Source organism: Mirounga angustirostris, unplaced genomic scaffold (assembly GCF_029215605.1).
Source record: "Mirounga angustirostris isolate CCGP_5_RB_7025 unplaced genomic scaffold, mMirAng1.0.hap1 SCAF_1, whole genome shotgun sequence".
Classification (NCBI taxonomy): Eukaryota; Metazoa; Chordata; class Mammalia; order Carnivora; family Phocidae; genus Mirounga; species Mirounga angustirostris.
This window is the reverse complement of record NW_026991709.1, coordinates 198,084,605-198,107,312: the sequence shown is the minus strand read 5'-3', so window position 1 is coordinate 198,107,312 and position 22,708 is coordinate 198,084,605. Positions and strand designations below refer to the sequence as shown.

The following is a 22,708-nucleotide window of genomic DNA, read 5'->3' as shown; positions in this document are numbered from 1 at the left end:
TGAGTCCTCCCATTGTGGGTCTAGCATCTGCCCCAGTTTCTGGGGACTGTGAGGGTCAGCTCTGGGCAGTCAGCTGGTGGAGGATACCCATGGCTAGTTGGTGGAGATGGGAACTTTAAGAAGCCATACATGCCCACTGCAGACAGATCAGAAAATATGGACAAGGGGAAAAAAAGACAAACCCCCTTGTCCCTCCGTAACAATCTCTGTGCGTGCTGTGCTCACACACACATCTGTACAAACTGGAGATCAAGTGCACTTTTAAAAAATAAATACATTTTAAATTTTGGAATAACTTTAGATTTACAGGAAGGTTACAATGACAGTTTGTATCTACCCTTCACCCAGCTTCCCCTAATCTTACATAACAGAGGCATATTTGTCAAAGCTAAGAAAAATACATGAACTCTAGCCTTTATTTAGACTTCACCAGTTTTTCCATTGTCTTCTTCCTGTTCCAGGATGCAATCCAGAATACCACACGGAGATTGAATCAATGTGTCTCCTTAGTCTTCACTAGTCTGTGACGGGTTTTGAGTCTTTCCTTGTTCTTCATGACCTTGACGATCTGGAGTGCTGGCCAGGCATCCTGCAGGACATCCCCCAGGCTGGGTTTATCTGACATTCAGCTTGTGATTAGACCGGGGACATGGGGTTTGGGTAAGGACCTGACAGAGGTAGAGCCCCCTTCTCCTTGCTCCCTATGGTGGGGGGGGTGGGGGGGGTCGGGGGGAGGCTGGCATCCACACATCACTGGTGCTGTTCCCCTTCATCACTTGCTTAGGTGCTATCAGGCTTCTCCATAGAAATTTACTGTTTGGGGGCACCCGGGTGGCGCAGTTGGTTAAGCGTCTGCCTTCAGCTCGGGTCCTGGGATCGAGCCCCGCGTCTCTCCCTCAGCCTGCCGCTCCCCTGCTTGTGCAAGCTCACTCTCTCTCTTTCTGACAAATAAAATCTTTAGGAAAAAAAAAAAGAAATCTACTGTGTTTCTCTTTCCCTGCTTTGTTCCTTGGAAGTGAGTCACTAAGTCTAGCCCGGCCTCAAGGGGCGGTGAAGGCATAGGGGTTGGATTAAGCGCCACCTTCTCTATGGGAGACTCTCCACATCAACACTTCTTATTTGGAGTGCACTGTTGTGAGCCCTGGCTTGGATATCAGGACATCTCTCCACGCACACAGCCATTCTTCACCCGAGCTGGGAGGCCCAGGATGCTGTGAGCCTTTCTTCTCATTTGCTCCTGTCCTTCCTAAGGGAGAAGGAACTCCCCAACTCCACAGGCTGTGAGTGCTTACTGAGGGTGCCCCTGCAGGGACTGAAGGTCGAGTGGCCGGGGAGGAGTCTCCAGGTAATCTTGTCCCCGTCTGCCCCAGGCAGGGCAGTGGTGGTGGCTGTCCCTGCAGGGGAGGCCCATCCCACAAGGTGGCCACCCCGCTAAGGAGTAGGTGGGCAGTCTCCACCTGAGAGCCTGCAGGAGTCACCAGACCCGGGTCACCAGCTTTGCAGCCTGCCCTGTGCTCAGGTCCGTAACCTAAAAGATGGCCTGGCAAGGTGGCCCGTTGGCCACTGGGCCTTCCTTCCCAGTTCTTTGGGTCTTACCAATAGCCCCTGTGCCAGCCTCCTCACCCCCATGCTGCCCATCTGAGCCCAGAAGGCAGGCACTTCTCTGAGCCTCTGTTTCTGGGAGGCATCAGACCTTCCCGATAGCTTATGATGTTTCCTGAAAGAACATCATGGTTTTGAGACATTTGTCCAAATAATTTCTGATGGTGTCCTTGTCCTTTCTTTCCAGGGGTGTGGCTGGAGCCAGCCCTGCCAGGCTTTTGCTGCCAGGCTTTTAGGGCTAGCTCCTTCTTTACTCCCACCCATCTTGCCCCACTACCTGTGGCTTCCAGGGTTTCCAGGCCTGGAGTGGGATGCACGAGGGCTCAGGCAGGAAGGGGATGGGCAGGACCTGTGCTTACCTTTTCCTCCCACTGCCCTCGACTGGGGGCCCAGGTGTCTGATGTGGGGGGTGTGGTGGGGAGGCCTCATGGGAATGTCCGGTCAGGAGGGGATCAGCCCCTCCAACACAACCATTAGGCCCCTGCAGAGGTCTTCACGCTGAACAGGGTCAGGGTTGGGGGTGCTGAGGGGAGGTTGGTCTGGACACGAGGAGGGTATGGAGCCCATGCAGAGGACAGCCCTGTGCGCAAGGTGTGCAAGGGTAGGAGGGCTCGGGGCCACCATTTGTGCGGGCTGGGCTGGCCCCAGGGGGTGCGTGAAGCCCACCCTGGTTGTGGTCCTAGTACTTCTTCAGGGGCGCATGGAAAAGAGCACCAGGAGACACAGCAGAGGCCTACGACCGGCACCCACCTTGGGTACTTAGTGTATTAAACATCAGTCAAAAAACACATTTGAGACGTCAAGAAAAGTGAAAAGGATCAACAGTAAGAAACAATTCAAAGCAATAGAATAAAAAAAAATTGGGCTTTCAGCTTAAAAAGGGACACAAGTAGAAGTTCAAGAGGGTGTGGTCACTCCGATCCTGCCAGCCCCGGGGCAGTGGCCCCCGGCGGCACTGACCACAGCCTCAACCGCAGCCTCCTTCTGGGAAGAACCAAAGCTCCGGCCGACGGCCCTTACTCGATCTGGTATTTAAAAGAGGTCATCAAATTGTAGTCCTCTTCCAAGTCCAGCACAGTCTCGACGATACTGTGATCATCGAAAGTCTGCCTGAGGCTGCCGGAGTCGCCATGCGGGGCCTTCTGAGGGCTCTCGTCCATGAGCAAGGCCCAGGCTTCCTCCCTGAAGGGCGAATCTCCGCAGCGACCACACACGCGGTTCAGCTCGTTTTCAAATTCTAGTTTCCCAGCCAACTCTTCAATAGTTCGGATGCTCGTATGGTCTTAAAAAGGAGAACATTCAGCATTACAATTCCAGTGAACGATTTCGGGAGACATTTCAGGCACCGGTTAAAACCCACAAACGGGTGGCCACTCTCCAGGGACTTCAGGGCAGGGAGGCTGCCAGACTGAGCGCCCAATTCTAAGGTGGCCTTGGTGCCCACCCCTCCGGCCCTGCCTTTATTGAGCCCAACGACCCGCCAGTCCCCAAGGAAGGTGCAAGTGGGAGGATACAGAGATGTTTTGGCTTGTCCTGGATCTCAGGGAACTCCCTGACCTGCAAGCGTGACATGACATCGTGTGAAAAAAAGGGGAGTCTGTAAGGGGAATCAAATGCTGCCCGGGGCTGGCAAGGACTGTGGAGGATGGTAAGCGGAGGCAGAGGACTTCGGCTCCCCTCTCGCGGCCACCGGAGGAGACTCCATCCACTCACACCGTAGCGTGGCAGGTGTCTTGCTCTGTGGCCTCAGGGGAGCGACTCCTCCCACCAGGCCTCCCTTTCATCCCCCCAGAACCTGGAGGCCCTTCCAGAACCAACAGTTTCAGGCAGCCCCCAAGGCTATGCATCCCTTAACCTGGGGCTGTTTGTCCACTATGCAGTGTGAGTCGTTTGAAAAAAGAGCATACAAATAAAGAGGGCATATATAGTTCACACACAGAATGTACAGATGTGGGGGGAAAAACCTCTGGCAGGATGTCCAGCAATGTTTTGGGGGTTTTTTGGGGGTTTTGTTGTTGTTAAAGATTTTGTTTATTTATTTGACAGAGAGAGACACAGTGAGAGAGGGAACACAAGCAGGGGGAGTGGGAGAGGGAGAAGCAGGCTTCCCGCGGAGTAGGGAGCCCGATGCGGGGCTCCATCCCAGGACCCTGGGATCATGACCTGAGCCGAAGGCAGACGCTTAACGACTGAGCCACCCACGCGCCCCGGGATGTCCAGCAATGTTAACATTGGCTTTCTCTGGGTGCTCACGTTACAGGGAAGCTTTGGGATTCTAATTTTTCTTCTAATGTTGTATTATCTACCCAAGCTGGACCGCCCCCCACCCACCCCATCTTTGCCTATGTCCTGCCTCCAGACCTGAGCTCAACCACCAAGTCCTGGAGAACCACTGTCCCTCGTGTCCAGGGATTCACTGTAACCAGACATTTATGACCGGATTCATGTGTGACTCCATCAGGCTATCAGATCCATGAATGCTCTATGCATAGAGCCTGCCATGGGTAAAACAAATTTACTATGTAGATGGATGAGAACTGAGAGTGTTTTTTTTTTTAAAAAACAAACAAACAAACAAACAAACACCTGCTGACTCAGGCGCCTGTGTGAAGGACCTATCCTCCCAAGGAGAGGATAGACCTGCCCTTTGTACTCACCGATCATATCAAGCAGATCCTTTGTGATCTCTTGGCTAGAATTGCTGAGTGGCATGTTTGAGTCAATCTTCAAATCTTTCTCCATATCTTTCCTGCAACCCCCAGGTGGAAACAAAAAGAAGAAGAAGAAGAAGAAGAAGAAAAAGTGGAGGATTAGAGCCTCTTTCACGAAAATATTGCAGGGAACTCAGTGTTAATCTTAAAAACAAAAACATACTGATAACTTTAAATTGGCTCCCATGCTGTGATTAGAGAGGGCAACTGGAAACTGCTAAGTCAGTGAAGTTGACTAATAGCATCACCCTCATGAGCATCCCCGACAGCGCATTCAAGCCTACAAATGCCCGTATTAACATTTGTTAGAATTGAACCAACTAGGGGTGCCTGGGTGGCTCAGTTGGTTAAGCGGCTGCCTTCGGCTCAGGTCATGATCCCAAGGTCCTGGGATCGAGCCCCGCATCGGGCTCCCCGCTCAGCGGGAAGCCTGCTTCTCCCTCTCCCACTCCCCCTACTTGTGTTCCCTCTCTCCTATCTCTCTCTCTGTCAGATAAATAAATAAAATCTTAAAAAAAAAAAAAAAAAAAGAATTGAACCAACTAAATGGCTTCTTCCTTCTCTGCCTCCAGGGCAGCCAAGATGGCAAGACCTTGAAGTTCCATCCCATATGGTCATCCTTGCTCCAAATCAAGGTGCCTAGAACCAGGCAGTTTAAACCTACCACGGAGAGGGGCCCCTGGCGGGCTCAGTCAGAAAAGCATGTGACTCTGGATCTCAGGGTGGTGAGTCTGAGCCCCACCTTGGGTATAGAGATTATGTAAATAAATAAACTTTAAAGCTATTGGGGGGGGAAGTCTAGGGGAGATCTTGACGCAGGGATGGTCTAAGACTTCAGGAGGTGGGGTGGGGGAGGTGGGGTGGGGGGGTGAAGGGAGCAGAAGCAGGGATGTAAGCAGGAAGTAGGGCCCATCTGGCCTCTCCCTAGTATGGATGTTGGAACGAAGATTTTTATTTCTGCAGTATAAAAAGTAAAGTGACTTAGAAGTCAGGTTCTCTAACGTTCACTACCCCTGTGGGAAGGGCAAAGTGGTTTCTAGGAATGGGCTGACAGTCCTAGAGGGGAGGCAGAAGCGGCGCCAGACTCAATTTAGGAACTTCAACATTTTCAGAAATGAGAGCCCCCTAATTGTAACTTTTTACACTGTCAAGTTGGAATCACCTTAGGCTGTCTTTTCTCCAGTTCTCCCCATCTCCCGCGGCTCTCCAAAACGGTCTTTCGGGTGCCAAAACGGAGGAATGCATCAGTAGGTTTTCCTTACTGGTCAGAGGTTTTCTTTTCGGGCATGAGGCATGTGGCTTTGCATTCCCCGGAGCATGGTTTGGGGCAAGGGCAGGGCTCTCGTTCTCCGGGGCACACGGGACTGGAATGAAAGGGGCCGCGGAGGAGGAGGCTGCCCGCGGGTGCCTCCTGCCGAGCAGCCGGTGCACAGGGACGGGGAAGGGGAGCGGCGCGGCGTCCAGCTCCAGCCTCCGCCGGCCCGAGCACTCCTGGGAATGACTGACGCCTTCAAAGGCCCGGTCAATGGCCGCAGTCAGCTCCTTTCTGCATCTTCTCAGTTTTTCAGACATTTCCCCTAAAAGCGACCACGTCTTTATTACGTAACACATTGGAAATGCACAGAGCAACGCTAGAGTATCGTTACGAAGTTGCAAACCACCCCCGAAAGACGCATCTCCTGGAGCCTGATCCACGCCACGGGCCAGAAGGACCCACCCGCCGGGCGCCCCCTCCCCAGGTGGCGGGGGTGGCCCGCGATCTCCGGGAGGAACCAGCGATCGGACGGGAGCCCCAGGGACGCCCGGCCCCGCCTCCCCCGGCTCCGGCCCGCCCGCCCCTGCCGCCCGGCCCAGCCGTCTCCGCAGCGCCCTCGGCCCTCGCCGGCCCTCGGGCAGAAGGTCCAAAGCCGCGTCCTCACCCGGCAGCGCGGCCACTCCGCCACCCCGGCCAACGGTCGCCGCGCGCGCCCCGGCCGATCGCGCGCCCGAGAATGGCGCTCCCTGCCCCCCCCGCCAAGGTTAAAGGTCAGGCAAGATTGCCCGGACCCACCACCTCATTCTCAAAACCCACTCGGCCGGAGCGGAAGCGAGCCCCCCGCACCCCCGCAGCGAGGGAGGCGGCCGGATGCTGAGGACCGGGGGGGGGGGGGGGGGGGGGGGCGGGGGGGGGCCGCCCAGAAGCCGGCGGGGCGGGGCGGGGCGGGGGGAACGACAGGTGGGGTGGAGAACCTCACTTCTTACCAAAGTCGGCAAGAAGGGAGAGGTCCCCATTCTCAAGCCAACGGAGAGAAACTGGACGGGCCACTGTACCCAGAAAGTTTTGTGTACCGACTTCTTTTAAGTGACATCTAGTAAAAGCGCCACACCGTCTCCAACCGTCTCAATTCATCAAAGATGGTGAGGGACATAACAGAACTGCTAGGTTCCACACGAGACCCCAACACCAAATATCTTCATTTCATTAGGGGGAAGAAAGCTAGAAATTCCAAGATGGCTCAAAGGGAAACAGAAACGGGCTTCAGGGACTAAATTCTGAGGGAATTATAAACCCATGTCAGTGCACAGCAAGGGAGAAGGGGACAACATCAAGTGAACTGGAGGCTTGGTTTACTGTGGGCAGACTGCTGGGGTGACCAGGAACCAGCACCAGAATAAGAAATCCAGAAACTCAGGGCAACCTGCTGCAGGTCTTCATGGCCACCATAATCAATTACAGTGTTCCTCTCCATTCTTTGGAATTCATCGGCCTTACTCCACTGTGCACCCCCCTCCCGACCCCCTACTTTCCAGCTCCACAGGTCTTACAGAAATTTCTCACCACCTGTATAAAAAGAAAAATAATTCAGCCTCTTGACATAACCCTTCTGAGCAAACAGGGTCTCTTTTTTCTTCTGCTCATAAAAGAAGGGGATTTCTTCATCTGGTTTTTAGACCGAACGCTAGTAGTCTTCAGAGTGTCAAAGATGTTCTCCTGGGGGATTACACTGGCGCTGTGGGGTGGCAGGGTCTCGGAGGCAGCATCAGTTGGTGTCCATGCTGCAAGCCTCATCGTCCCCTGTGCCTTGCTGCGAGCTGCCTGGGCTCGTCCCTCCCTCAGAGGATCCAGGAAAACAGACGAGTGAAGGCGTCTTATAAAATTCATCATCTCGACGTTGGTAAAAGAGCACGTAAGCTGCTTTTGTCTAAAACACAAGAGGGGAAAAGTTCATTCACAGGTTGGAATTATCACTCTTTCTCCCAGCTTTTCGCTCACTGTTCAAAACCTACTTTCAGAGAACTGCCATCTTGTCCTGTGCATCCATGCACAGAGGCCACCAGGAACGTGACCCTGCCCAGAGAGTGGGGAAGGGCCAGTGCCTGTGACAGAACGCAGAGAGTGGAGCTTCTCATTTAGGAAGGGTCCTGGAAGGAATGGCAGTCAGCTCTTTCTCTACCACACCTAGCTCCCACTGTCACATAAGGATGACCAAATAACCAACTAGCCCAGGAGACTCTTCCCAGCTTTAATCTGTCAGGTAAGAGGAGGAACCAAGTACTAGAGCCTACTCACCACTATCTGATCCTCAGAGGCCAGGGACACGTTGCTATCATCAAAATAATACCATTTCCCATTCAGTTTGTTCTTCGCATATGCAGTGTCTGCCAAGTCAACAAAGAAAATAACCTCTAGCAATCACCAGAGAACTAATCTGGCTTTATTAGCCTTGCACTAAACAATTAACACTCTAAAAAAAAATAAAGACCCCGAAATTAAGAGTAATTTACAGGTGACAACCAAAAAAAGATAACTCATCTTTTTTTGAAATCTGTTCTTCCTCAAAAAGGGTAAAAATGGGGCACCTCGGTGGCTCAGTCGGTTAAGCGTCCGACTCTTGATTTCAGTTCAGGTCATGATCTCAGGGTTGTGAGTTTGAGCCCCGCGTTGGGTTCCATGCTGGGCATGGAGCCCACTTAAGATGGTCTCTCCCCCTCCCATAATCTCTCTCCCTCCTGCTCTTAAAAGAAAAGGGGGGGAGGGGCAGTAAAAATGGAGTGTCAGGGACCAAGGTTTTAGGCTGTAATTTTGGGAAACTAATCAAAAGAACAGAGAAATCCAGTATCAATCTTCAGGATGGCTATAAGCAATAATCCAGAGCCAAGGCACCCATAAAGGAAGCTGATACTTTAAGATTTAAGCAAAAATGGCTCTAAAAAGAACAGGTCAAATCAAACCCCACTTGGTCCAGCAGATGGCTACCGCCTCTTCCTGCCTCTGGAGCCTCCGGGGTAATCCCGGTGAGGGACACACTGGGCGTTGGGTTTGCAGAGCTGGAATGTGGACAAGACGCTTTAAATGTATCTTTCTCAGAAACTGTGAGTCAAAGTCTGTGGCTGGGTAACAATTCCTCACAGTGGTCCAAGCATTCCCCACAGCCAACACTTCCTGTCTTGATTTTATAGTATTCCCCAGCAGGATGTGGTTACAACAGCAATCCCAGCAGCAACGAGCAATTCCTGTCCCCTCCAGACTCTACAAAATGACACTCTCCTGGAGAACTGGTTGCTAGTCTCCACCTGCTGCGTGACTTGGGGCCAGACATTTATCCCTCACCGGAGCACCTACTGCGGGGTGAGGAACAGGAAAAGGTGCCGAGGGCCTGCCCCTACTGTCCCTCTCCCTCTGCCCCTCTCCACTGCACGCGCGCGCTCTCTCTCAAATAAATAAATAAATCGTTTAAAAAACAAAAACCAAAACCTACACATTCCAGACATTTTGGAAGATAAGGTAGAGCAAAGAGAACGTTTCCTTGCTTTTTGCTTTAACATAGTTGTGATGCTAGCTTCTGTAAGGACACAAGTTTGAACATGTCATGGGCATTTCCCCACATTGTCATTCATTTTACTTGGCAATGGGCGTGCACTCGACTGTCATGTAGATGGACAGCAGTGCCAACTGCTGGGTCACCGACGCAGCTACTAATTTTTCACTGTTACAAATACATGAATCTTTGTGCATAAAGCTTTTTCCCAATGTCAAGTGCTTTCCTTGGGATAGATCCCAGAGGTGGGACTACTGGATTCAAGAATATGAAAATCCGGGGTGCCTGGTTCCTCAGCTGGTGGAGCAGGCGACTCCTGATCTTGGGGTCATGAGTTCGAGCCCCATGTTGGGTGTAGAGGTTACTTAAAACTAAGATCTTTTTTTTTTTTTTTTTTAAGATTTTCTTTATTTATTTGACAGAGAGAGAGACAGCGAGAGAGGGAACACAAGCAGTGGGAGTGGGAGAGGGAGAAGCAGGCTTCCCACTGATCAGGGAGCCCGATGTGGGGCTCGATCCCAGGACCCTGGGATCATGACCTGAGCCGAAGGCAGACGCTTAACGACTGAGCCACCCGGGCGCCCCTTAAAACTAAGGTCTTTAAAAAAAAAAAAAAAAAGGAAGACAAGAGAGAGAGAGAATGGAGAAGCAGCAGTTTGGACCACGCCTGAAGCCTGACACTGGGGGCCTGAGGCGCTGTGTAAAGCACTGAGGACAGGGCCTGGCACACGGGAAGAGGCCAGTAGGACTGGCCAAGGGCCTTTCAGCACGTCCGGGTGGCAGACGCCAGTACTTACAGTGACCAACCCCCATGGCTCCGTAGTGGTTAGACACGGCAATGAGGTCGTACACATAAGGCCTCGCCGACAGGTCACACACAAACTCGGACATGTTCAGAGCTCTGAGCACAAAACACAAAAATGGCCTTTAACACATTAACCTCAGAGAAAGAAGCTGGAGTAAGCGAGCACACCCTTTTATGCATGAGACTGGCACACGGGAGCACTTGGACACGAGCTGCAGCAGGAACGAATGCAGAGGCCGCAGGGGCAGGGGCCCCAGGGGCTGGTGCAGCCTGGACAGAAGCCGCCTGGGGCGCGCCGGCCCTGCAGCCGGCGGCGGGCAAGGGCTCTGGGCAGGTAAGAGCACTGCAGCAACTATGCAGAAATGGCCATCAGGACCAAAATTACCGTCGGTGCCATAAGCATTTCAGCTGAATACCGAAACAGGTCCCAGAAAACTTTTCTCCCCCAGTATTTTATTTTGAAAATTTCAAACATACAGAAAAGTTAAATGCATTTTTAGACAAACATCTATATTCTATCCGTGTCTCTACCTCCACTCCCACCCCCAAGGAAGCATTTTAAAATCTGTACTTTGTGGACGAACTCTTATCTGGTTGACTTACTTTCCTGGGCCTGTCACTCTGCGTCCTGGCACCTGGGGACACGAGTAGACAGCCAGTCCCACTCTCTGCCCCAGGGACCAGACAAGTGGCTCCGCAGCCCCGCTGCAGCCCCCAGTTATCCAGTTCTCCTCAGCAGACTACACTCCGGTTGCTTTTTCGCGCAGTTAACGAGAAGCAGCACTGTGTTTGTGCTGTCCAGACGAGCCCAGGCCCCTTGGACCAACGACGGACAGGAGGCCCAGTTCAGTGAGGGGGCAGCAATGATCAGCATCACTCTGAGCCTGGGAAGCGCTTCTGCTGGAGAATCTTTTCCCCAAAGGTAGGAGGATGGGGAGGGGGGTGAGCCGAAGTCCAACTGCCTGAAGCCCAGCAACACACCTCCTAATGCAGAAAAGTCTTTCGTGACAAAACTCAGCCAATCGGTGCCCAGGTCTCCTGCCTACTTCTTAATTTTCCTAAGAACACCGCAGCTCAGGGACCCACCTGACTGGGAATTCCACCACTGTGTCGAGTTTATCCCTCCAGTATCTATTGTAGGAGAAACGTTTGAGGTGGACCACCAGGATCTTCGGCAAGGACCACAGGTCAAACTTCTTAGTGGCCTGCTGATGCTTCTTACAGTTGGGACAGTACCTGCAGAGAAAAGAGAAACTTCCACTTAGCAGGGAGATGGAGAGCCAGGACCCCCTGGGCACCCAAGCACGGAGGCACAGCCACAATCCCACAACATCTTTTCCTGAGCTCAGCATGGCTGCTTGCGGGGCGGGGGGGGGGGGGTGGCTATCTCTAAGCCACCTTCTGAAATGCGGGGGCGGGGGCTGGCTTTCTTAGTCTGGAAAACAACTTGTACAGAAAAACTGTGATATAGGGGTCAGTCATGTAAAGAAGTGACACCTCCCCCCCGTAAAAGGGTTTCTGTGTATACAGATGGCCCCAGCAGATCTCAGTCCGGGGTTCACGGGTGCCCCCGCCCAGACTGGGGAGCTGCGTACCAGGGGTCATGCTCCCCAAGAGTCTCCATGGTGGTGAAAAGCTCGATGCAGTCTCTCAGGGCCACAGCAGTCTTCTTCTTCTTCTGAGGCTGCAACATGCTCACGTGCTTCTCGTAGGCCTGTGAGGAAGAAAGCGCTGACTTCCAGTGGGGAAACGAGTTCTCACCAGGTGAAGCCACAACGTCACAAGCTCCCAGGCCAAGAAGATAATGTACTTTCTGAGGCCTCTGACCACATAATGACAAAATCCGTAAGTACTTTCTGTTCTCAGTCTGACACAGAATCTGTTAAATTGCTGGGGAACTGGTGACGGTGACCCAAATACACAGCCAGAGCAGAACCCAGCGCACCCCCCCCAACCCAGAATCCTGAGTCACCTACCTCAGACTCCTGCTCATCATAATAAAGGCTCCGGGTCTCACTGTCCCAATCGATGGCCAGTGTGGATCGAGCTGCGGAGGAAGACCAAAGCGTCACTCATGACTAACGGCCAGCATAAGGAAAGGCTCTTCAGGTGATGGCAGCGAGAAGAAAACACTCAGCTACACCATCAACTCCTGCTCCCCCATCAGCAGCCACAGCCTGAGCCAGCCAACTCTGGAATCCCCAAATCCTTTGGCAAAGATTTCCTCAATGCCACAGTAAGTTCCAGAGGTGCTAAATATATAGGATACCGAAAGAGAGAGGTCAAGATGAAGTAACAGCGACCAGATCTGCCCTCTCACCTTACCTCAGAAGAAAACCTGATGGAATAATGAAAGACTGTTTTGAGACGATGGGTACTGGACAGAGGAAGAGTGCGATCCCCAAGAGAAGGAAAACAAACAAGGTGATGCCTACACCAGGTGCTGGATGCCCAGCTTACTGCCTGCAGGCACTTGCCAGACCACGGCATGGGAGAGACGGGGAAGGAACTGGGCAGACGGAGGTGGGGAGCTAAAGACTGGAGTTCGAGGAGGTGGCTAGAGTTTGCAAGGCATTGACAAGAGGAGGAGGCCACACAGAGAGGACGGAGCTGCAGAGACAGGGAGAGAGAGAGACCCGAAAACGCCTCAGTAAACCTGGTATGAACACACATTTTTAAAGAGATCTAACAAAAAAAGAAAGGGAGTGAAAGGAAGCTAATTTCTTTTTCAGTGAAGGAGATGCAGAATTGCGTCCAGGCAGGGGTCTTCTCCGTCCTCTCATGCTCTCCACACAACGCGCGTCCTGCCTGGATGCCTCTTCCGTGCGCTTGGCGGCCCCCGTTACCAGCTCCAGCTAACAAACAGCCCATGAAACCCATGACCATCATCTAGATGGGTCACACGTCATGAGTAGTCTTATGGAGCAGAAGAAATAGCCACGTAGTCTCATAAGCGAGAGGACTCCGGGGAAATGCTGCCATGCAGGAGGCACGAGATGTGTTACCAACCCAGCACAGAGGCCCCGAGGGTGGTGGCGGTGGTGGGCGAGGACCAGAGAGATAAGCCTGACAAGATGGCTGGGGCAGGGGCTCAGGTCTCGTGAACATTTTTTTTTTTTTAAGGTTAAAAAAAATTTTGTTTTTTTTTTAAAGATTTTATTTATTTGACAGAGACACAGCGAGAGAGGAAACACAAGCAGGGGGAGTGGGAGAGGGAGAAGCAGGCTTCCTGCGGAGCAGGGAGCCCGACGTGGGGCTCGATCCCAGGACCCTGAGACCATGACCTGAGCCTAAGGCAGACGCTTAACCGACTGAGCCACCCAGGTGCCCTCGGGAACAGTCTTTAGGGAGTTTTAAGCCAAGGCCCACACAAGCGTCTATTCGTGGAGCTACAGGGAGAAGGTGAGAGCCCAGCGCAGTGAGTACTGAGTGCAAACAGGATTTTCAGACAGAGTCTAAGCCCCCCCCACCCCCCCAAGCCCAGTTTGAAAGGTCAAAGAAAGTGCTTACAGTTGAGTTTAAGTAGTTTTCCGTCAGTTGCAAGGGAATTTATGTCAGCTGTTCCATAGGAGTTCACAAGGCTGAAGGTAAAAAGCCTTTTCCGGCAGGGCTGGCCTTTGACCTTCTTTTGGGTGGTCTCACCGTGGTCACCACCCAGCTCATCCTCCCCACTGCCTTCTGTTTCTGAAAGCTGCTCTTTGCCTTCTTCCTGATGCTCCATTTCTTCTTCGTCTTCTCCTGGCACACAAACAAAAACCAGTGTATATAATCTGCCACCACTTCAATGTTAAAAATTTTACTTCATACCTAACTCTGGTGCTTCCTCCCACATTTTGTCCCGTGTATGTGAAACTCCATCTAGCCCTTTACAAGGCACCTGAATTCACCCTCACCACGAGCCAGTGAGACACGCAGAGGGGCCCTGCTAACGTGTGATGAGAGAGTGCAGGCCCAGGGAAGCTCATGGAGACCCCCGAAGGCACAAGGTGAGTCAGCAGGCCCACCTGTCCTAATGGGGGCCCCTCCACACTTGGTACTTTACTGGGCTTCACCCCACATCGTCTGACGCTTTCAACTTTGTCATCTGACCCACAGAGAGAAAAGGACCAAAGGGTTAAGAAACACAATTTAAAAGTCAATTTTAAGGGCGCCTGGGTGGCTCAGTTGGTTAGGCGACTGCCTTCGGCTCAGGTCATGATCCTGGAGTCCCGGGATCGAGTCCCGCATCAGACTCCCTGCTCAGTGGGGAGTCTGCTTCTCCCTCTGACCCTCCCCCCTCTCATGTGCTCTCTCTCTCAAATAAACAAAAATCTAAAAAAAAAAAAAAAAAAAAAGTCAATTTTAAAAGTACTATTATTATGATCACAAATACTAAGCAAAAACCTTCAGTTCCTCTACAAGAAACACGCTGACTATCCCTTCACTAAGCAGTTGGTGAATGTCTCCCAGGTACAGGTGCCAGGCTGGGTCCCGGTGACCCAGCAGACAGGGTCCTCCCTATCTTTTTTTTTCCTCGTTATTCATTTGAGATTGCTGAGTTTCAAGAAATTTTTTTAAGTTTATTTTTTTTTTAGTAATCTCTACACCCAGCATGGGGCCTGAACTCAAGATCCTGAGATCAAGAGTTGAATGCTCTTCCAACTGAGCCAGCCAGGCACCCCTCAAGAGTTTTAATAGGCATTCTAGAGACATACGCTGATGAGTAAATTTCCCAGGTATTTCCAGAGAACTGGTATATGTGGCTGCAGTAAAATGACCCATAAACATAGTCATCGCACTTTTTGTTGTTAGGAAAAGGGGAAGTCAGGGTATTGGGTAAGTAATTTCAACAAAGATGGGACAACTCCAAAAGAGGAGAAGAAAGCATTTAAAATATGAAGTTTATATACTTGGGAAATAGCAGTAGAAATGGAAACTCTGAGGAAAAGAGGATGTTCCCACATAAGAATCCTCTTTTTCAAAGACAGTCTGCCTTGGGAGTGTTCCTAAGGCATGAAGGAAGCCAGGCCCAGGACAATCCAGCAGTTTCCGCTCAAGCCACAGGAACAGCACAGCCACGGATGAGGGTGTGACCCAGACTCCCATCGGCACCATCCCCAACCAGCCAGCGGGCCTACAACAGCCAGCCCGGCCCTCACAGACAATCCTCTTCCGATCAGCTCACTTGGCCCGAGACAGCCGCACTGCCCCTCTGACCCCCGGGGGAGCCTGCCCCGCTCCCAGCCCAGCAAGTGAAACCCTCCCCTACCTGCTACCCCTCTGAGAGGGACACAGCCAAAGCCTGCTTCAGCCCTACTCAGTGAACAAACAGAGCCCTGGAACTATAAAAACTGTTTCCTGGCTGGGCCACTGGCTGCCAGCTCCTCGGACAATCTCAGGAAGCTTCTGCTAATGCAGGAGTGGATAGATACCACAGGATGAGGAAAGAAAGCAGAGTCCACTGACAGCAGCTAGCCCCGATCACTCAGAGAATCAGCAGGAGACAGCCACCACAGGCCTGACAAGGAGCCATGGCAGTAAAGACGTTAGAAGTATTTCAACATTAAACGGAGTTCGAAGTCTATGCACCAAGACTCTGTTAAAGGATTCGAAAGAAGGCAGTAATTCTTCCCCAACAGGAGACTGACAGATGGAATGTCTAAAAAGCGAGGCTAACTATAACAACAGCAAATACTTACATGGTGTGATTATTAATTGAGCATCCGTTATGTGCCAGGGACTTCAACCCACATTATCTCATTAAATTGTAATCTCAACTCTGTGAAGCAGATGTGATCATCCCATTCTGCAGATGGGTGAACCAAGGTTCAGAGGAATGAGGCGACTTGTTGAAGTCCACCCCACGCTTTAAGCTAGGAATCACAGTGCTTTAACTGCCAGAGCGCCGAGAACCCACGGGTCACCCCGGGTCTGCTCAGAGAGCGCAGTGCCCACCCTGCCATCTCTGTGTGTGGGGTGTGGGCACAGAACACCCTCCTCTTTATCCCCAGTGGGAGAACATCATAGTAAGGGCAAGAATAACATTAGGACTATACTAAACACTCAACCTAAGAGACTCATAATTTGCAATATCCCATGAGGACAGAGCCTTGTGGGCATTATCTCTAATACCAACTCTCACTTTCCAAGATGTGCGTATCATCTGAGCATTTGGATTTGCAACTCAAAATTTATGGCACTAACGTGGAGGACATTTGTGGTTTTATAGTGATAAACCCACTAAGTCACCTAGGCCCCCAAAAGAAGGGTGACAACCATAATGCAGGTCAGACACAGCCCCCCAGTCAGGGATGAGCTTGTGAGCATTTGGCCACAGGAGGATGGCGAAGGCTCCGGGTTTCCCGCAACCAGCCTCGCCTCCCACTTTGTACACCGTGGCTCTCTTCGCTCCCGCAGCGGGAGCTATCTAGTCAGTGATCACCAGTAGCTTCCTGGGTAGAAGGAAAGAAACACTCAGGAGAAACTGTCTCTGCCCTCTGGCTGGCTGGCCAGGACTCCTGTCCTTCCCAGAGGCAGTGCCACATCAGAGGGACGGGTAAGGGCCAACATGACAGCTCTGCAGATGGAAGCCAGGTCATGGAGGCAGTCAAGGGCTGGCTGAGCACCTACTCTACCCATCCCAACGGACCAGAATCAACTCCTGACTTTGCCTTGTGACCCCGGGCAAGTCACTCAGTCCTGTCAGGCTAACCTGTAGGTGAAAGCCAACCTACATGTCTCAGAAGATTCCACGAGGCGCCAAAGTTGGACAGCCTGGAGTGGGTGCAACGAGGCTCCCAGGTCTGCTCTCCAGCCAGAGCCCCCACCCAGCCTTACAGCCTCCCTCTCCCGTGTGTACAACACCTTTGGAAGAATAGGGAGGTCAGGAAGGATTTGGTCAGTCACAGCCCATAGCGTGGCGAGCACTCACCTTCACAGCCGCCCCTGGAGCCATTGCAGGCCCCCGGCTCCAAGGGCGAGCTGCCAGACTCCTCAGGCAAAGGCTGTTTTATATAGCGGCTGGGAAAAAAGAAAGAAAAGGAATTATTTGTTAGCCATAACATTTACCTGTTTTTCTCCATGACTCAGCTAAATGTGGTTCACAGCTGACATACAGCTATTCACAAAGCAATTCAGATAAATAAAAGGGCTTTAAAATCACATGATGGCTCAATACTTTAAGAAACTGAGAGGAACCCAAAAGATAAGATGTTTTAAGTACCAAGTCACTGAAGGCTCTGAGTCTTCTATGAATGCCTGTTTCAAGTCTTCTACAAATGTCACGTGGCACCATCATTGAAAGAAATATTTCTCAGTAACATTAATCACCAGCTTCAAAATGATAGGGGAGTACTTTGGAAACTATATTCAAACACAAAGGGACATCAAAGCACTAGATGGCCCAAACCCAGTGACTGACAAGTGTGACAGACACAATTCTAGGAACCACAGAAGAAGCTGAGGTGCTCAGTGTCATGGCGCTTAAGGGGTGCCAGATGCCCTATCCCCACAGCACCTGTCCTGGCCCTCCCGGGGGCCAGCCCAACTGCATTTTCATAGGACTGAGCACCCAGGACCAATACAGGCACTGAGAGGGGAAGATGGGGGGAGGCATTACAGAGACTGGGCTCATCGCATTTTTAGGTTGCAAGCAAAACGCATTCCTGCCACCAACCTGATACGCTCACAAACAGCCTGGTACAAAGACTCGAGGGTTAGCTTGTGCTTGGCAACAGAAACCAGCAGTGGCTGCCCGTACAGCACGGCCCCGGAGGAAGTGCTTGACGGCCTGGACTTCCTTTCCCTGAAGTAGACTGGAAGCGTGACACATTCAGAGCCATCATCGGAGGTGCTGCAGACCTCGTACCTGTGTCAATCACAAAAGAGGACACCTTCAGCAGCAGGTCACAACGAGCAGCAGAGATCTGAGCTGCAGCTACATGGTGGCCAGGACTGTGGTTGCTGGGACAAACCATACCTCAGCATAAAAGGTGGATAAACCATTTCCAAGATGATTCTAGAAGCTGGGTCAGCAATCCCAAGGGTCACTGTCAGCAAAACGTGATACACAACCCAGGACTTGGGGCTAACGTGATTCTCTTTCCCCCAACCATGGCCTCAACTCTGTGATCCTTCAAATGGAACTCAACACAGATGACAGCCATCATCCAGACCATCACTGCAGATACAGAGGCACAGGGGGCTGGGGTGGGAGGGGGGGCCTGGCCACCAAGTTCATCTTCTGTAACCAAGGAGCTCAACTTTTAAAAAGGTATTCCTATGTGTCCTGACCTTCAATAAAACCAAATATCATACAAGAATGTATACCTAGAATATTAGGCAAAGATTCTTTATTTCAAATGAGGAAGCAAATTTATAAAACTAACTGCCATCTTTGTTCAAAAACATTGAAATTAAAGAATCATATTTAATTTTTTAAAAATTAGAGATAACCAAAGAAAATGCTAAATACAAATCAATGATTTTGAAAAATGTGTCTTACTTAGTGAATACATGGGATTGAGGAGATTTATAGATGTTTTATCCTGGAACAGATGTTACCAAAATTGCTGGCAACCGACTGTAGTCTTTCCCTCTTCCTATAGGGGGAGACACAAACTTACTGATTCAATTTTTGGAAAACTATAAACAAACACACACACAAAACCCTCCCCAGATGCCTGGCAAACGATTCTAAATGAAGTATGTGCAGGAGGAGTTCTAAGAAAAACTCACAAAAATGTCCAAGATGTGCTGGGTAAAGGCCCTATGGTCCAGCATTAGGGTCAAGAACCAGGTCTTAGGAGTGAGGCTGGCCCAAATATCAGGCCTGTCACTGTCACTTTCTGGCTGCTGTAACAGGGCCACATGCCCCCCTCTGACACTGCTTACTCAGTGAACAATGGGATTACCCACCTTAGAGGATGGTGGTGAGAAATCAGTAACTCAGCAGCACGGTGCTCCACATGCTCAAAAAATATTAGCAGTACTAGTGTGTTTTCATGACAATTACCAATTCATCTTTAAAACAATTTGCTTCCTTATGGTTGGCACTCAGGCCTCCACAAATTCCTTCGTTGGTGGTGGTTTGCCAGGTTCCCCACACGGCAATGCGCCAGCACCTCTAAGCTCTGGTGTTTGCAAACATTAGTTTCCAGAATTGAGGGAAGGCGCTGTTCAGGACTTGGGATCAGAAATGGACAGCCTTAGCCTGAATCCCAGCATGAGCCCTGGTGCCCTCCATTTGTAAAGTGAGAGAAGATGGCTGTGAGTGGAGAGGCAGCTGCGCAAGTGTGAACAGAACCAGGATCTTGGAAGCGGTCAAGAAGTACTCCTTTTAGAGTAATCTAGAGGTCACAGGCCCAAAAACTTAAAAGGGAAGGAAAAGTCCTCCTTGGTGCACTGCATTCCTCTACCAAAACACAAACCAAAACAAATGCTAAAAACCTTTCTCAGCAGAGTCAAGTTTCCAGTGAGAGGGAACGAGGGAGAAAGAGCATGGGTGTGGTGTACAGTCAAGCTTCCCCGAGCAAGTGGCTGTCAGAGCGCGCAGGCAAGCTCACATTCCCCTCCACCCCACTTGGGAGAGGGGGACACACAGGTACAGGGCCTTGAAGTAAGGGGATCTGGGAGGGGCCAAGGGGGCCAGTGGAGCTGGGGGTGTACTATCCCCACACAGATGAGAAAACTAGGTCTCAGAGCTTACAGATTGTTAGAACAGAAAAAGGCTGTTTCCATCAAACCTCCTTGTCGCTCTTGAGACGGTACCTGCCCAAGGAGCCACTGCCTGCACCACATCCCTTCTCTCATCTTCCCGTGGCCCCTTGCACAGCTCTAACTCTTCTTGAGAAAGGCATTTCTGGCAGCAAGTCCATCTGCAGAACCATTAAATAGGCCTTCTTAAAAGGTAGTGACTGTTGACAAAAGGCTATATCCGTGCCGAAGAGAATTATCTGGAATGTCTAGCTCTGAAGTGCCAGGAGGTGCTTAGCACTGATGGCTGCCCACAGTTCTCTGAACACCCATCCCTTGCACCCAAGAGTCAGGGCAAATCCACCTGAGCATTGAGTACCAGATCTTCTGCTCTGGAGACACCTATAAGGCAAAGCCTCTAGAATGTTTCCTTTGACCCTGCAGCAGAAACCACTGAGTACTCACACAAAAATGTCATCCCGAGGCATGATGTGGTTTAAACCTTCATCCATTTGGAAAATTTTGTGGAACCGGTGATTATATACATCTGTGACCACCATCTAAGAATCAACAGTAACAGAAAAATTACAGATGGTTAAGAGCCTCTACATACAACCCAGGAGCAAATGAAAACGATGTGCTGCCAATATGGCCTCCAGAGAGACCGCCATGCCATCAGCCCCAGAGCTCAGGGACCAAGGCCCAAGGGAGCACAGCGTGCCTGCCACCAGCAGAAAACATGCTGGTAACATCTGTCCAGAGGTTTACAATGGGATCTGCCCTCAAGTGGCAGGAATGGTGGGGAGCGAGTGCTGACCAGAGACTGGCAGTCATCCAGAAACCTCTGGGGTGTCCCCCAGGGCCAAGAGTCTTGAAACCATCCTCAGCACATAGCTGATCACACCAAACCCCAACTACACAACTGCCTGAAAGCAGCAGGAGTATAAGGGCAGTGGGGCTGAGCAAGGGCACTGACCAGTGCTGGGACCGGGGACGGACTCGGAGCATACTGGAGGATGGGGAGAGGGCTCTTCACTTTCCCCACCTCCACACAGGGCCTCAGCAGAAAGCCCAGCGAGGGGAGCTGCTTTTGAATAAAGATTTCCATCAACAACATCATAATATCACTCCAGACATACAGGATTTAGCGTAGGGAAGAACTTCTAGCTTCTCATACTACACAAAAGGTCATGAGGGAAGGCGCAGGAAAGCTGACAGCAGAGCCCTACTCCTGGCCCTCTGACCACGGCTAGTGGGCCATCAACGGAAGACAGAGTGCTCCCTGTGGCTGAAGGGACAGTCTTAGCCGCAGTGGGTAGTGCACTGTGAGCGAGGGCCAGGAGGTCAGCAGGTCCGAGGTATCCACATATAAGCACGTTTGTGCTGGCCAATAAGAACTACCCCCTAAAATGGCTACAAGTTTGAAAATTCACTCCCAAGGACTAGGAAGCGGCCCCAGGAGGCTGCGTGCCACTGACCGCCCCGCCTTACGTTTTCCGCAGCAACACCGGACAGCCTGGAGAGTGCCTCGCACAGGTCAGACACGGCCCCCATGAGCGGCACAACCACACGGTACTGCAAGAGAGAGAGACAGGAGGGGTGACGAGGGTGCTCAGCAAAGGGTAGGAGACGAGCTGGGAGGAGCAGGCATCACGGAGGGCAGAGATGACCTCCCAGGAACAGTGTGCATGAGGTCAGGGCCCAAAGGAGTGGTCAGAAGAGCAAACAGCAAGTCCTCTGCCTCGGCACCCGTCTCTCTGTTTGCGCAACAGCACGGAAGCCAGCCATTTCTTTCCCTCCTCAATACTGCTTTTTTTTTTTTTAAGATTTTATTTATTTATTTGACAGAGACAGACACAGCGAGAGAGGGAACACAAGCAGGGGGAGTGGGAGAGGGAGAAGCAGGCTTCCCACCGAGCAGGGAGCCCGATGCGGGGCTCGATCCCAGGACCCTGGGATCATGACCTGAGCTGAAGGGAGACACTTAACGACTGAGCCACCCAGGCACCCCTCCCTCAATACTGCTTTGTCTCATTCTTCACTTTTGGCAGTCACCCACTACTTCCTTGAAGGAATGGCTGAAAATGCTACAAACTGCCACGTGATGGCATCTGTAAGAGGTGAAGAAACCAAAGCCAGAAGACGAAGCAGTACAGTCTTCCGGTAAGCAGTAGCAGGGCAGGACACTAAGACCCGCTGGCCATGCCATCCATCTAGCCTTCTGTTCTAGCAGACTCTCCTGGCTGACTGACCAGGAAGTACCCTCCTGCTGCCTCCCAGCATTCAGAGGCTAGCACCACTCAGCAGATCAGTCATGTTACCTTAGCTGAATGAATGGAGCAGGGGGAAAAAGGTGACAGAGAAGCCCAGAGGACCTTCACGATCTTCCCTGAGAGATACAGGATTACACAAAGGTCTGACGGAGGCCGAGGGCGCACACTCAGGCAAGCGCCACGGGGATTCAGAGGCAGCTGGTAGAAGAAGCCGCGCTCAGAGTCCCACGGTGAGGGGTGCCGTGAGGGTGCAGATCCTCTTACCTGGGTAGGTCTGCAGCGAGGGTCAGCAGGAACCAGAAAGACCTCCATAACTCTATCTTTCTTCAGGGGCAGTGGGAGAGTTAGATAGCAAAATGGATCAAAGGTCACAGAAACCTTAGCACATTCTGGGCAAACCAAAGTAGATTTGAAGAGGCCGTGGAACGTGTCCACAATCACAGAGTCATTCCTTAACCTGTGATTCTCCCAGGCTTCCTTTGCCACCACCTGGAAGGAGAAAGATAAACAAGACATTCTCAACACACCCAAGTTGTTTACCCCTTCACCAGAATGATCCACAACAGAATCTGAGCTGGACCGTGAGGCAGTCTCTGCAGCAAAGAACTTGGTCCAGGCCAGCCAGGGCTTGGACTGCTCTCAGCATACCATTCTCACAACCACATACCAGCTCTATGCCCAATCCCACACTTAACGAAGCCTTCACGTAGGATCGCGGGGCATACAGGCGTCTGCGTGTCCTCTGATGGGAGACAGACAGCCCTGACAGCACTGGGGGCAAATGGACCTGACTAGGGCAAGGACTGCCTCCTATAAGGTGTTCAATGATCCAAAGTCCCTTCACAG

The 22,708-nt window shown here is 51.5% G+C and overlaps 2 protein-coding genes across 6 annotated transcripts in view; both read right to left on the bottom strand.

Moving 5' to 3' along the window:
- Positions 1–2,330: 2,330 nt before the first annotated feature.
- Positions 2,331–6,605, bottom strand: CUNH3orf62 (chromosome unknown C3orf62 homolog). Its single transcript, XM_045862388.3, has 3 exons — positions 5,476–6,605; positions 4,260–4,351; positions 2,331–2,884 (listed from the first exon to the last, which is right to left on the bottom strand). The coding sequence occupies exons 1-3, from the start codon at positions 5,922–5,924 to the stop codon at positions 2,619–2,621; spliced, it is 807 nt and encodes a 268-aa protein (XP_045718344.1). The 5' UTR covers positions 5,925–6,605; the 3' UTR covers positions 2,331–2,618.
- A 145-nt stretch (positions 6,606–6,750) lies between these two features.
- USP4 (ubiquitin specific peptidase 4) overlaps positions 6,751–22,708 on the bottom strand; it is a 52,903-nt gene continuing 36,945 nt past the window's right edge. For 3 of the 5 annotated variants that reach the window (XM_045862386.3, XM_045862387.3, XM_054504752.2), the window contains 12 exons: positions 22,127–22,351; positions 21,081–21,164; positions 20,055–20,149; positions 17,572–17,763; positions 16,828–16,916; positions 13,428–13,655; positions 11,894–11,964; positions 11,513–11,631; positions 11,004–11,153; positions 9,910–10,013; positions 7,864–7,952; positions 6,751–7,495 (listed from right to left, as the gene is read on the bottom strand). In XM_045862386.3, the coding sequence (XP_045718342.1) occupies positions 7,334–7,495; positions 7,864–7,952; positions 9,910–10,013; positions 11,004–11,153; positions 11,513–11,631; positions 11,894–11,964; positions 13,428–13,655; positions 16,828–16,916; positions 17,572–17,763; positions 20,055–20,149; positions 21,081–21,164; positions 22,127–22,351 (1,608 nt within the window). In that variant the 3' untranslated portion in view covers positions 6,751–7,333. Of the gene's footprint in view, positions 7,496–7,863; positions 7,953–9,909; positions 10,014–10,520; positions 10,902–11,003; positions 11,154–11,512; positions 11,632–11,893; positions 11,965–13,427; positions 13,656–16,827; positions 16,917–17,571; positions 17,764–18,399; positions 18,497–20,054; positions 20,150–21,080; positions 21,165–22,126; positions 22,352–22,708 lie in introns of those variants that run through there. The other 2 variants (XR_010413070.1, XM_064596138.1) reach the window with 2 other exon arrangements.

What these genes read in the sequence shown, in the direction of transcription:
- CUNH3orf62 (XM_045862388.3), bottom strand. Translation starts at nt 5,924, where the DNA reads ATGTGTTACGTAATAAAGACGTGGTCGCTTTTAGGGGAAATGTCTGAA. An exon ending in TGGAGAAAAGACAGCCTAAG is followed by an intron (nt 4,352 to 5,475) that starts GTGATTCCAACT and finishes TGGGGGTTGCAG; the next exon opens with GAAAGATATGGAGAAAGATT. An exon ending in GGATCTGCTTGATATGATCG is followed by an intron (nt 2,885 to 4,259) that starts GTGAGTACAAAG and finishes CTCCTTTTTAAG; the next exon opens with ACCATACGAGCATCCGAACT.